The sequence below is a fragment of the Penaeus chinensis genome, chromosome 39, assembly GCF_019202785.1.
Source record: "Penaeus chinensis breed Huanghai No. 1 chromosome 39, ASM1920278v2, whole genome shotgun sequence".
Lineage (NCBI taxonomy): Eukaryota > Metazoa > Arthropoda > Malacostraca > Decapoda > Penaeidae > Penaeus > Penaeus chinensis.
In genome coordinates, this window is record NC_061857.1 from 1,308 (window position 1) to 17,216 (window position 15,909).

A 15,909-nucleotide genomic window follows, 5' to 3' on the forward strand; every position below is an offset into this window, starting at 1 on the left:
TAACAACAACTTGACGAAAATCCTGAGGAAACAGTAGTAACTCCCGAGTCAAACGAAAACTTTTAAAAAATGGCTACAGCAGAACAACGAGGGAAAATTTCCCAAAATCAATATCGACCCTGATGAAAATGTAACAACAGAATTTAAACGAAAAACCTGAATGAAACAGTAATTCCCACCCGATCAACGATAATACTATTGAAATGGCGACAGCAAGAACAACGATGACAAATCCTAAATCAAATACGACCCTGATGAAAATGTAACAAAAACTTGATATAGTTCTGTTGAAACATAGCACTCCCGAATCGGACGACAGTTCTGTTGAAACAGTAGTAACTCCGAGTCGGACGACAGTCCTGATGAAATGACGACAGCAAGAAAACGATGACAATTCCTACATCAAGTGTCGACCCTGTTGAAACTGTAACAACAGAACTGTGAACAGTTCTGTTGAAACAGTAGCAACCTCCCGAGTCGGACGACAGTCCTGTTTGAAATGCAACAGCAAGAACAACGATGACGAGTTCTGATGAAACATTAGCAACTCCCAAGTCGGACGACAGTCCTGTTGAAATGACAACACAAGAACAACGATGACGAGTTCAGATGAAACATTAGCAACCCCAAGTCGGACACAGCCTTGTTGAAAGACAACAGCAAGAACAACGTGACGAGTTCTGATGAAACATAGCAACTCCCAAGTCGGACGACAGTCCTGTTTAAATGACAACAGCAAGAACAACGATGACAGTTCTGAGAAACATAGCAACTCCCATTCGGACGACAGTCCTGTTGAAATGACAACAGCAAGAACAACGATGACGATTTCAAAATCAAGTGTCAGCCCTGTTGAAATTGTAACAACCAAATTTGACGATAGTCCTATTGAAACAATATAACCACAACAACAGCAACTCCGATCATTACATTCCTATCGCAACGGTAACGACAACTGAATTTGATTATAATTCTGTAAAAAAAGCAACTTTCAAATATAATAATGAAGTATCTGACAATATGGCTATTCTATATTACGGCAATAGAATTTTTATCAGTATTTATTGTCATCAGTGTAGTCGACTTTTAATTATTGTGTTCATCATAGATTTTTCTTATCACAAAAATTATATACACCAGAGATTATTAAATGTCCAAAGAATATTTTATAAGAAGAAATTTCTTGGAAAAATGGTTTTAAAATTAAACACACCATGTGATGATTTTTAAGGATAATGTATAAATTATGAAACTATAGTTGCCTATAAATATAAATATAATATATATATATATAATTATTAATAAAAAGAGTTATTTAATAAATATATTAAGCTAAAAGCAATTTATTATTATTACATTATAACATTTAAACCAACTAAAAATTGTTTATTATAATAATCTAAAGGTGTTTTATTACAGTGGTCTTGATATTTACATGTATATATAAATAAATGTTATGTATTTATATATATAATAATTATATATGCGATCTATATAATAAGAGCAAATGTCTGATGATCATAGAAAAAATAACAGTAATTTTGAAGATCTTCAGCAGAAGATGGTCCATTTGGTACACGATCATAATGTACAATAAATTTTGTACAAGCTGTATCGAAAAATTCGAAATTTATTATTTCAAAAATAGAAGCCAGCGAAAACAATTCTACAAAAACCACTATTGATAATGCATTGTAACAATATTTAAAGAATAATAGTTTTAATATTGTTGAACGTATAGAAGAAGAATATGTCGATAATTCTCATTCAAGTGACGAACATCAAAATAATATAATAGTAGTATTCCAATAACAAAAACTTTGAATATTTCGAAAAACTTAAAAATGATGATATATTAAAACTAACAAATATTAGTGATCACATCTACTAAAAGGTTCATGAAAGGAGCATATATGGAAATTAATGATCGCACGGATTTAACCGTGATAAAGAAAACTATTATATGACATTTGATGAAGCTCTTTTGAAATGTATCCTAGAGAAAATCTGTAATTGTATCGATAGATGAGAGATTTAATGATGGGAGATGTGGTCTATATTGTGAAGTAATATAGATTATAATATAGACTATATTGATATTGGGTATACTGATAATAGAAATAATAGTGATAGTGATAAACAAATGAAATTGAAAAAAGTGAAATAATGATAGTAATAATGATAGTAATGACATTAGTCCAGAGATTATTGATGATCCAAATTATAGAAAACCTAAAAATACTGTAAAGCTGATTGGAAATAATGAAAAATTCCTTTGTTTGGAAATTTGTAAACATAAAGAAAGTTGTCCTATAGATATTAACAACAAAAATATTATCGATAGAAATATCGACATACATATAAAGGAATCTACTCCAGAGAATGAACCTGTTTTGAAGATTACAGATTTTATTAACAATAATAATATTGTAAATACTGGAAACATGGTTTACATATTGGGTTCTACGACATGTCGAATGAAACCTATATAATAAACTAAACACTATTTCAAATATATATAAGAGTAAATTGGAAAGTTTATTCGTGTCGGTGAATAAAAATAAAGATTTAACACTTTTTACATATCAATAATATTGTCAGTGAATTAAATCATACAAGACATATATTACAGTCCTTTACAATTTGTAATTTAACTTATATTGCTCCAATGGTAGTAAGATGTTTGAAGATCAATTTGTGAAAGAATTTAATGAGACTTATAATAGAAATGTAACAACATTATATCTAGGACCACAATCTCGTGGTCATATTTATGATGAATCAAAACTATGGATGATGATTATATACATTATACTATGGTAAAAAATAATAAGATAAAAAATGGACACAAGCAACGTGTTAATTTGTTCCAAGTACCACTCTGCGGTAGTAAGATTCAACTTGGCACCCATATTAATCTATCTAATTTATATGGCAAAATATGCTTTTAATGAACATATGTATGATAACAAGATTAATCGATACAATTGATGACATTACTAGTGAGATCCATGATAACATTTATAGTAATAGTTTTATGAAAAATAATATAAAATCTCCGGTTAACGAAGATATGCATTGAATGAATCGTTAACGAATAATAATAATAAATAATAATAAAAATAATAATAATAATAATAATAATAATAATAATAATAAAAAACAAATAATTTATATACTAATAATGTTCAATATATAACACTCTTAAAGGATTATTCTTTATGTTTACATACTAAGAAGGCTTTTCAAGAAACACATCGATATTTAAAAGATTTATTTAGAACATTGTATAAGTAAGAATATAATATAATAAATAAACGAATATATATATATAGTAGTTTAAATTATCCCTTATATGATTATATAGTTATAATAGTTTAAAGTATCTATAGTTTGATAGGTTATAATATATTGTTAATAACAACTACTAAAATGATACACATATATATAATTCATTAATGTTTGCCTGTAGATCCATAGCCTCCTTCATCACGCTCTGTCTTTGTCAGTTCTTCAACTTGTTCTATGTCGGGATATATAATTTTTCACAGATCAGTTTGAGCAACACGATCACCCTTCTTTACTTTATAATCATTTTTGGCATGGTTAAACAAGATTATGCCAACATTACCTCTGTAATCTCTATCTATTACACCAGCTCCCACATCAAGATGGTGCTTCCATGACAGACCAGATCTTGGTGCAATCCTACCATAACACCCTTCAGGAAGTTCTACCTGAATATCTGTCTTTATGAGGATTTCCCATTAGCCGAATTGTCAGTCATAAGCGCTGCATAAATCAAACCCGCAGCACATTTGAACCTTTTAAGGGCGTGAAAGCATGCTCAGTCAATTTTTTAAACTTTAGCACATTTTTTCAATTCTGACATGGTGGAAAGAGTCGCACGCGCGCATATATATGTATGTGTTACTCTCGCTGCAACGGCTATGAAATGTTTTTTTAAAGACTAATTGGTGAATATATATATATATATATATAATATTATTATATTATAAAAAAAAAATAATAATGGAGATATTTCATATATTTTATTCTTAATTTCATTTTGTGGTGGGTAATAATAAATATGTGATATTTTAAAAGATTTATTTGAACATATTAGTTTATTAAAGCTAGTTAAAGCTAGATTATATATAATAAACATTAAAGCTAGATTATATATAATAAACATTACGATATGTAATAAACATTATAATAAAACCTTAATATATATAATAAAACCTTAATATTGTATAATAAAACCTTAATATTATATAATAAAACCTTAATATTATATAATAAAACCTTAATATATATAATAAAACCTTAATATATATAAAAACCTTAATATTATAAAATAATATATACCTAATATCCTAACTATAACAGATAATTATATAATTAGTTTATAAAATAATCTATAATTAACATTTATATATATTGATAGAGTTATATTATTATTTACTAGTAATACAATAGACACAATGATAGGATCTCAAAGATTTTAATAACTCTTAACGAGTTGCTTGGTTAACGAGTTGCTTGGTTATATATAATATAATAAGCATTTTGCTGAGATAATCTTACATTATTTTGATATTCCTTTTCCAATTGTGTTTTCAAGCACTTAATCATTTGTTGATAGTTCTCTGAACGGGGGAATAGCCGTTTTCTCCGACTGCTACAGAAGACGATGACTCATTTTGTTGGTAGATTCTCTGAACGGGAAGAGCCGTCTCACCGACTGCTACAGAAGACGATGACTCTTTTTGTTGGTGGTATCTGAACGGGAAGAGCCGTCTCACCGACTGCTACAGAAGACGATGACTCTTTTGTTGGTGGTTATCTGAACGGGGAAGAGCCGTCTCACCGACTGCTACAGAAGACATGACGATCCAACTGTGCATCTGGTATGTTGAAGTCTGTTGAGATATATTAGGATTTGTTTGAGGCATCTGCTTCCCTCTTCTTATGATCATTTTCCCTCTCCTTCTCAAGTGATTTCTCCACCACCTCCGTCTCCTCTCCTTATACTCGCCTCGAATCTATGATTGAAGCCATATCCACTCCATCTCCTCTCCCTACCCGCCTGGAATCTATGATTGAAGCCATATCCAGGTCTCTATATTTATGGTGAGTCGATGACCAGGCATATCTGCCATCCCTACGAACATCAATTGTCATGTTGTTCCATTGATAGGGAGCTTCAATAATTAGGTCGTCCATTTGAGAGGGTGTTGGAGAAGCTGTGGAATGACTGCTGATGGGGTATGGGTGTAATATCAGCAGCAGTTATGTCTGATACCTCGGGAGAATTAATATATATATATATATCAGGACTATTACGAGAAAGTTTACAAGAAAATATAAAATATATTCTTCCACTTTCTGTCCCCACGAGACAGAACTGGTATAGTGAGAGCGTTGTCTACTCTTTAATATGCAACAGACACGTATCTAAGACCGGAAGTGAAAGTTGCCACATTATGTTTTGTCTCTTTTATATATAGAACAGAAACGTATATTGTCGCTATAATAGTAAATCGAAACGCCCCTTATTATGTTCTGAAAAAACATATTATGTTATATATATATATATAATATATATATATATGACCAAACTATAAATATAAATATACAATTTCTAACCCTCAAGCGAAATAAAGATTTCATTTAATATATGACCAAACTATAATAATAATATACAATTTCTATCCCTCAAGCGAAATAAAAGATTTAATTTAATATATGACCAAACTATAATGTATAATATACAATTTCTATCCCTCAAGCGAAATAAAGATTTCATTTAATATATGACCAAACTATAATATATAATATACAATTTCTATCCCTCAAGCGAAATAAAGATTTCATTTAATATTGACCAAACTATAATATATAATATATAATTTCTATCCTTCAAGCAAAATAAAGATTTTTATTTAATATATATAATATATAAATATTATATATAATAATATATATATATATATATATATGACCCATATTTTATATATTTGTCTGAATTAACTTTTATGTATAAACGACTGCGTCATATATATATATATTATATATATATAATATATTTACAGATTTCATATTATTATAATTTTCAATTTCTTTAATTCTTTAATATACATCTATCAAGCTATATTTTTTTCTTAAAACTACTTTTCTTAATTTTTTAATATTTTTAATAATAAATATATGATACCGATGTTTTGACATTTGGGTTCAAATGTATTCTTTATAAACCACTTCACCTTGAGTCAATTCAGATATAAGATACTTCTGTATTTAATATTTTAAAAATATCAATGGGATTCACAATCTTACTACTGAAAATGGGCTTTCCTTTATAAAGGTTTAGCGGCTGAAAGAACAGCACATTTAATTTATGTATCATTACCCTTTAAATGTTCCTTCAGAAGGTCAACTAATTCCATTGCTTCTGCTTCTTTCTTCTTCTTAACATAAAATTCAATACATAACTCCTGCACTGTAGGAAGAATCTGAGGTCTGTTTAGGCATTCCAAAGAGCTTATATTTGCATCTTTGATGACCTCTAGGTCAGACAAGCTTAGCAATGCAACTGATGCAGGATTTTGTTCCAATGATTTGAGGGATTGACTGCCCTCTCTTCGTCTCCCATCGGACCATTTATTTCATCAGATACAAACAGCAAGTTGCTTGGTACTGACAGTGGAGAAGGATGCCGTGCCTCATCAGCTGCTAGGAAGATGAGTTTGGTATCAGGTGCCAGATTCTCCCAGTAAGCATCATCGACAACAGTGCCATCTTCTTCCAGTACTACAGTTAAAGTGCTAGTATCTTGTATACCTAGCTTTGCTGCCACCTTTCTCTATGACATCCTGAAAGCCGTTGGCAACAACTCCATATCGACGTTTTCTGTCTTGTGACCATATTCTAATTGGCTTCTTCATTATCCCTGTATTAAAAAATTAGAATGTTGTATATAAATTATTCTAAGAGGCCATGAAGCTTGTATCATAACCTAAAAAAAAAGAGGAGTTGAAATATAGAAAATGTTACAAAGCAATCACCCAAACCAAATATAAATAAAATATGTAATTTATAATATATAAACTTATATATGTTAGCGAAATAGAAATATCAATATATATACACACACACACAATATATATATATAATATATAATCATAAATAAATAGAGGATATAAATAATATATTATATATAATACGTAATATAATATATATAATAATATATATATATATATATATATATATATATATATAATATAATCATTAATACTTCGTTCCAACTTATTCTTAAAAAAAACTCAAACACTACAATACCTTATTCACATCACTCCTAAAATCACCAAAAAAAGAAATGGAATATATTTTAATACTTTGACAGGATAGTGCTAGCGCAGGTGTACACCGCACAGGTATATATATGCGTCTGCATTACTCTCTAACAGTGTCAGTTTATATATCCCCTTGATGGTATGAATTGCAGGTTACAGGAGAAAAATGAAAGTTTAGTTGATACATGCAAGTCACGTAAAATCAAGCACCACTAAATGTCAAGTCATAACCGCAATTCTCTTGCAGAGAAAAACTAAATGTCAATGTCATCGAGTAAAAGTATTCCGAGTTAAATCGAAATGTCATTATTATACACGTATACCCTCTTCGGAGAAAAATGAAAGGTTAGTTGATATGTGCAAGTCACGTAAAATCAAGCACCACTAAATGTCAAGTCATAACCGCAATTCTCTTGCAGAGAAAAACTAAATGTCAGTGTCATCGAGTAAAAGTATTCCGAGTTAAATCGAAATGTCATTATTATATATATATTGCAAGCACCCCCCCCCTTCTTCGGAAAAAAAAAGGAAATATCCATTGACGTATATCTCTTGGTACTTGAAAGATGATATCTTGTAAATTATAGAGGTGGTCCTTATACCCCTCCCCCTCCCCAGTAAAATATTGCCAGATATGATTCAACTGTAATAAAAGTGGTTCCATTTTTCCACTATAATATATGTTATTTTCTATTATTATCTTTAAAAAACTAGGTTTTCTAGCAAAATGGATGGTGTATACACCATTGTTGTTATTATTATTATTATTATTATTATATTATTTTATTATTATGATTATTTGATTATATTATTATTATGATACTACTACTACTACTACTACTACTACTACTACTACTACCTACCTACCTACCACACCACCACACCTACCACCTACCACCACCTCCATCATTTTCCACTTGATATATTTTTGTTAACATTGAATTTTAATCTTTTAACATTCTATATTTGGAACCCACTTTCATCTTAGAAAGAAGTACTAATCATAAAAGGCGAGTTACAGTTATCAAAACAGGATTCCTCTGGGGGCGGGCCTAGAGCGTATAAAAGGCACGACATGCAGCAACTCGATACATTTCTCAGACATCTCCTGACAGTATAATATTCTTGTGCTACATTGTGATCAAGAATGGACATCATAAATCCATATGGAGGTAAGTAAAAAAAAAATAAGACACAGTATAACATATATATATATATATATATATATATATACTGATATCTCTAACTCGATAACATATATGTTTATATAATATAAATATTTCGCTAACATATATGTTTCTATACTATAACTTTATATATATTTTAACATATACTTTCTTTACATTTTTATTTCGATAGTAATAGATATATATAAGATTATATATTGTGTGATTTATTTAACATATACTTTCTTTATATTTTTATTTCGATAGTAATATATTTTTATTTCGATAGTAATAGATATATCTAAGATTATATATTGTGTGTTTTATCTATATATGTGTATATATATATATTATATATATATTATATAGTAACTAATATTCGTATTTCTATATGATTCACTTTCATTGTGATCGGAATATAAACAAAACGCAAAAAAATGAAAACCGAAAAATGTAAGTCAAAATTTTATCCACTATGCTAAACTTCTAAAAAAATTTCCGTCTGCCTAATCTCCTAGAGGAAACTTTCACGATTAAGATTAATACAAACTTACCACGGCGCCTAACCTAAATATTTTATTTCCATTTTTAAAAAAATTACCACAGTGCCTAACCTAATTATTTTATTTCCAATTTTTAGTGCCTAACCTAAATATTTTTTTTAGTGCCTATCCTAATTATTTTATTTCCATTTTTTTTTAGTGCCTAACCTATATATTTTATTTCCATTTTTTTTTAGTGCCTAACCTCAATATTTTATTTCCATTTTTTTTAGTGCCTAACCTAAATATTTTATTTCCATTTTTTTTAGTGCCTAACCTAAATATTTTATTTCCTTTTTTTAATAATATACAATTACGAAATTCAGGTAGTGTAATATATTATAGTGAGTGAGCATAATCATGTGAGATTTTCTCGATTCGGTGTATTTTCACACTTATTTTCGAAATAACTCAATATTTCACTGAAGTTTAGCATAATGGATATAGTACTGAGGTGTATGGTTAACCTAACGAATTTTTTTTATTTTATTTTTTCTCAAAAATATGAGCTTTAATAGCACTATAATATATATATATATATATATATATATATATATATATATATATATTATAATATATATACATATAATATGAAAGCTCCTTGTATTATTTCTGAATTTCGACTTTAATTTTTTCGGTTTTCATATTTTTTTTTGCGATTTTATTTATAGTCCGATCCAACGAAAAAATTATATGAATCATATAAAAATATAAATATTAAAATTTCCCTAATTCATATGGGAGTTTTCGGCACTTAATTTTTTTTTCTTCTAGGGGATTTGATTGTAACTTAATATTCATCATAATCGGTGAAATTTTCAGAAAGAAATATCTAAATCGGTAAAATGTAATTTTATTTCTTCTAGGGGGTTTGATTGTAACTTAATATTCATCTTAATCGGTGAAATTTTCAGAAAGAAATATCTAAATCGGTAAAATGTTTATGTTTTTAATGTTTTTAAAAAGAGACACATATTTCTAGTATATATATAAGAGAAGTTGCCTATTATGAATTATTTGTCTAATAACAAAATTTCTGTGTAATTTAGCCTGTAAATCGGAAATTATATATATTATGTTATTTAAATATGCTTTTTATTATTAGTTAATAATTAACAATATATATTCACATATATCAATATATATATATATATATATATATATATATATATAAGTTTACAATATATGATTATTCATATATAGTAATATTATTTCGGTAATTCTATTATATGCTATTTTCATTATTAATTAACATATTTTGTAATATATGTTTTTTCATATATAGTGACATGATTTTGGTAATTCTATTATATGCTTTTTTATTATTATTCTTATCTAATATGTTATTTCGTTAATTTTAAATAGTAACAATATCATTATATCCATATTTTACAATCAACCATACCCTAACAGTGTAACCAACCATGTCCATATTCTAATAGTATTCTAATAGTTTCAGAATATATAATATCTTTTTTACTTTCAGGATGTAGCATAGGAAAATTAATAGCAAATCCATTAATACCAGAAGATGACACAATACCAACTACTAGTAAAGATGACATGTATATAGACCAATATCAGATTCCTGGAAATATACCCTCTAATTATATATTGGTTAATCAGTCACCATCAAATGATTCTTCTGATTACATATTGGTTAATCAGATACCTTCAATATCATCAAGTGATTCATTATCATCAAGTGATTCATTATCATCAAGTGATTCATCTGACACAATGAAGTATTTGTCAATAAACAAGTCTATAGATTCAGTAAACCAGTCATTAGATCCAATGTCATTGTCTAATTTAAAACATTTGACACCTATGTTAAATAAGTTGACCTCATCAATATTACAAGCTTGTTCTTCTGATCGTTTGGATAACCCCCAACAAGAACAAAGAATTCATCAGTCACTACCGCCGGTATTATCGCTGGCACCATCAAAGCAAAGATTATTAAAGATGTGTCGAGAGATAAAGTCGATATCAACATCAATAAATCAACTCACTCCTGATGAACAAATAGATATAGGACATATCTTAGTAGAAATATTACAAAATAAGATATCCATGCTTTCAGAGATATTGAATCACAATCAGCCTAAGAAACTCCCACTAAATCAACAACCACAGCAAGTAATACCATTGAATCAGCAAGTACAACAAATATCTCAACAACTACCACTACAATATCAAGCATCATCACAATTATTAGAACAACAACCATCACAACAACAACAAGCATCATATATAGACCAACAAATACCACAAGTATATCGACAAGCACCACAACAACAAGTACCACAAGTGTACCAACAAGCATTACAACGACAACAACAACAAGTACCACAATTGTACATACAAGTACCACGACGACAACAGCAAGTATCACAAGTATACCAACAAGTACCTCAACAACAACAAGCATCCCAAAAACAACATATATCAATACCAAAGAAATATAAAGTGTATCAACAATCACAAGTACCGATACTAAATCAACAAGTACTGCAAGTACCACAACAACAACAACAGGTATTACAATTACCACGAGTGCAACAGCAAGCACCGCCACAACAACAAATACTACAAATGCACCAGCAAGCACCACCACAACAACAAGTGCTACAAGTACCACAACAACAACAACAACAAGTACTACAACAAATGTCACGAGTGCAACAGCAAGCACCACCACAACAACAAATACTACAATTACCACAACAACAAGTACTACAACAAATGTCACGAGTGCAACAGCAAGCACCACCACAACAACAAATACTACAATTACCACAACAACAAGTACTACAACAAATGTCACGAGTGCAACAGCAAGCACCACCACAACAACAAATATTACAATTACCACAACAACAAGTACTACAACAATTCACGAGTGCAACAGCAAGCACCGCCACAACAACAAATACTACAAATGCACCAGCAAGCACCACCACAACAACAAGTGCTACAAGTACCACAACAACAAGTACTACAACAAATGTCACGAGTGCAACAGCAAGCACCACCACAACAACAAATACTACAAACACCACAACAACAACAACTATTACAATTATCACGAGTGCAACATCAAGCACCACCACATCAACAAGTACTACAAGCACCACAGCAACAGGTACCACAAAAACAACAAATATCACGAGTGCAACAGCAAGCACCACCACCACAGCAACAGGTACCACAAAACAACAAATATCACGAGTGCAACAGCAAGCACCACCACCACAGCAACAGGTACCACAAAAACAACAAATATCACGAGTGAAACAGCAAGCACCACCACAACAACAGGTACCACAACAACAAGTATCACGAGTGAAACAGCAAGCACCACCACCACAACAACAGGTACCACAACAACAACAAATATCACGAGTGCAACAGCAAGCACCACCACCACATCAACAAGTACTACAAGTACCACAACAACAACAGGTACCACAACAAGTATCACGAGTGCAACAGCAAGCACCACCACAACAACCAGTACAACAACAACAACAAATATCACGAGTGCAACAGCAAGCACCACAACAAATACTACAAGTACCACAAATGAAACAGCAAACACAATACCAAATACCACTACAACAATCACAGAAGCTACAACCATCGCAACAAGTGCACCAACCATATACACAAAATAATCAACAGCAACAACAAGAAGATCTACAAAACAACTACAAGATATTCAAGACCAAGTAATTCAAGACCAAGTAATTCATGACCAATAATCAAGACCAGTAATTCAACCAAGTAATTCAAGACCAAGTAATTCAGAACCAAGTAATTCAGAACCAAGTAATTCAAGACCAAGTAATTCAGAACCAAGTAATTCAAGACCAAGTAATTCAAGACCAAGTAATTCAAACCAAGTAATTCAAGACCAAGTAATTCAAGACCAAGTAATTCAAACCAATAATTCAAGACCAAGTAATTCAGAACCAAGAAATTCAGAACCAAAAAATCAACCAAAAAAATTCAGAACCAGGATCAAGTAATTCAGGATCAAGTAACTCTGAACCAAGAAATTCAGGATCAAGTAATTCAGAACCAAGAAACAGCACAACTACCATCACTATTGATCAACAACAATTACAACATATGCAAACTGAGCAACAACCACAATCAGAACAACACCCCTCATCTCAACAACAATCCTCATTAATAACATATATTATTGATGAAAATCCACAGATGAAATGCCACAGATGAAATGTCACAGAACAGATTTATTTAGTTTTATAAATAATAGTTTTATAAGATTATTACCAGCTTATCATAAACCATATGGGGAGAAAATAAAACAGGTTTCCTCATTCTTCTTATAAACGATCATCCAACTCAATAAATGTCACTCCTCAAAAAAAAAAAAAAATTCATAATGATAGTGGTGAAATATTGAAAAAAAAAAAAATTATAATAGTGGTGATAATATTGAGGAAAATATTGAAGAGCTGCTCAGTAATAACATTGATATTGAAATGCTTTTCAATATAAAAAACCGAGATGATCAAAAGTGAAGATCTGATGAAAAAGCTGGGGGACTTAATAAAGTAGTGCTATAGTAGTAAAGGTAGTAAATGGGGTTTTATAGTGATGAAGTAGTAAATTTGGTCATAGTGGTAAAGGTATGGTCATAGTGGTAAAGGAAAGTCATAGTGGTAAAGGTAGTGGTCATAGTGTAAAGGGTAAGTTGGTCATAGTGATGAAGGTAGTAAATTTGGTCATAGTGGAAAGGTAGTGGTCATAGTGGGTAAAAGTATGGTCATAGTGGTGAAGGTAATGGTTATAGTGATAAGGTAGTAAATTTGGTCATAGTGGTAAGGTAGTTGGTCATAGTGGTAAAGGTAAGTGGTCATAGTGGTGAAGGAAGTATGGTCATAGTGGTGAAGGTTGGTCATAGTGATGAAGGTAGAAATTGCTCATAGTGGTAGAAGGTATTGGTCATAGTGGTGAAGGTATAAATGTGGTCATATGGTGAAGGTATGTTATAGTGTGAAGGAGTAAATGTGTCATAGTGGTGAAGGTAGTGGTCATAGTGGTGAAGGTAGTGGTATAGTGGTGAAGGTAGTAAATGTGGTCATAGTGGTGAAGGTAGTGGTCATAGTGTGAAGGTAGTGGTCATAGTGTGAAGGTAGTGGTCATGATTCAGGTCATGATTCAGATGATAGTAAATGATGATTATGAAAATGATGATAATGAAAAGAAAGTGACAATGATAATAGTGATGAAAATATAGTGATGAGATGGCCACCACTTCCAATTTTACTATTCAGTTTAAACAGGGGATAATGGGAATGATATCCAAAATATAATAGATAATCCTATTATGATGGCATGGGCTAATAAAGCTGAAGTAAATGATGCAATTGAGCTTCACAGAAACGAAGAATATCCGAAGATACATGCCTTACGGATATAATTTCAGCATGCCCGATACATCTGAATGTTTCCACTATGATAACTGTAAATGTAATCCTAGAATTATTAAGAATATGTGGTTGTTACTAAGGATGATAATGATTATTGGGAAAAAGCTGCACAAGAAAGAAATTCTTCAAGCATTTTCAGAATAATATTGTAATAGACGAGTTTTGTTAATATGGAAAGTAATGTAGCTACAACATCGAAAAACTCAGATCGATGTTACGTGAACTGATGGCACCCTTTTTCAACAAGATTTTTGAATAATATAACAAGATGAAACGGGATAGGAATCGTATCAGTAATGAAAAAATTAAAAAGAAAATAATAAACTCGATACTCGCAATAAGTGGGACACTGCATACCTCAATAGATGATAACTTTGACAGGAATATCCCTTCAAAAATATTATAGATTTAAGAATATGATGACTATAACCCACTGTTCATATACAGAATATCAGTGTTATAAATGTATTATTACACTTCTCATACACCATCAATTTTACAGAAGTGTATACTCCCTCATCAAGGAACTGAAAGTATCTCTAATAAAAAAATTGATAAAATAAAGATGATAGCAGATTACGAAGCAATTTATTGATATTATTTGCATATTTCGTCACATTGTCATATGGGAATATAGGTAAGTCAAATGGAAATTCAACGCAAAGCCGTAAGTTGAAGAAAAGCCGTAATAGTATCCCGGCAAATCCCATTTATCAAGTCATGATTGATTATAGTTTAGTTGATCCTTCTTATTCTGCAGAATAAGAAGATTATACATAATCCATTGACACTGGTATAATAGGATAAGAAATAATCATAGATATGTTTCAATTAAAAAATAGTGTATCTCTATGTGGAAAATATGGTAATCTTAAAATAGTACCTGGGAACTAGTTCTAATTAGAAAAACTTTTTTCTATCTCATTTAACCATATTCAATTCAGATATCAATAAATGAGAGTGAAAACGACATGTAATTCACTGCGGAGATTAATGCTATCAAAGAGAATGCATTCTTTACAAAAGGGTTTATCTTACAGCTACTTATGTTTGTTAATTCTCGTCAAGATATTATAGGTATAATTCCTATGTTATGATTTTGCCTCACTTTTCCAATGAAAACTACAAAGTATTTTGCTAATATTATAGATGATAAAAAGTCAGAGATTAATGGAAAGGATGTCATGTTCTCATAAAGATGCGAGAATTGATTCTAAAAAGCACAGCCAAAATACTGACCTATAATGGATATTGCTTGAGTATTTGTCCTACTGTCCGATATGAAGAAAAGGCCGGACAATAACTCCAATAATCCGAAATAAAATGTTGAAATGTTATATGGAAAAAGATATCTGGTAAAATTTTATAGAGTCAA

General features: G+C 30.4%; 1 protein-coding gene and 1 pseudogene across 1 annotated transcript; one reads left to right on the plus strand and one right to left on the minus strand.

Annotated features, from left to right (window-relative positions):
* Positions 1-6,401: 6,401 nt before the first annotated feature.
* Positions 6,402-6,950, minus strand: LOC125046870 (annotated as a pseudogene).
* Positions 6,951-8,505: 1,555 nt separating this feature from the next.
* LOC125046872 (nuclear transcription factor Y subunit beta-like) lies at positions 8,506-13,267 on the plus strand. Its single transcript, XM_047644871.1, has 3 exons — positions 8,506-8,530; positions 10,553-11,607; positions 13,085-13,267. Exons 1-3 carry the CDS (start codon positions 8,506-8,508, stop codon positions 13,265-13,267), a joined length of 1,263 nt encoding a protein of 420 aa, XP_047500827.1.
* The last annotated feature ends 2,642 nt before the right edge of the window (positions 13,268-15,909 follow it).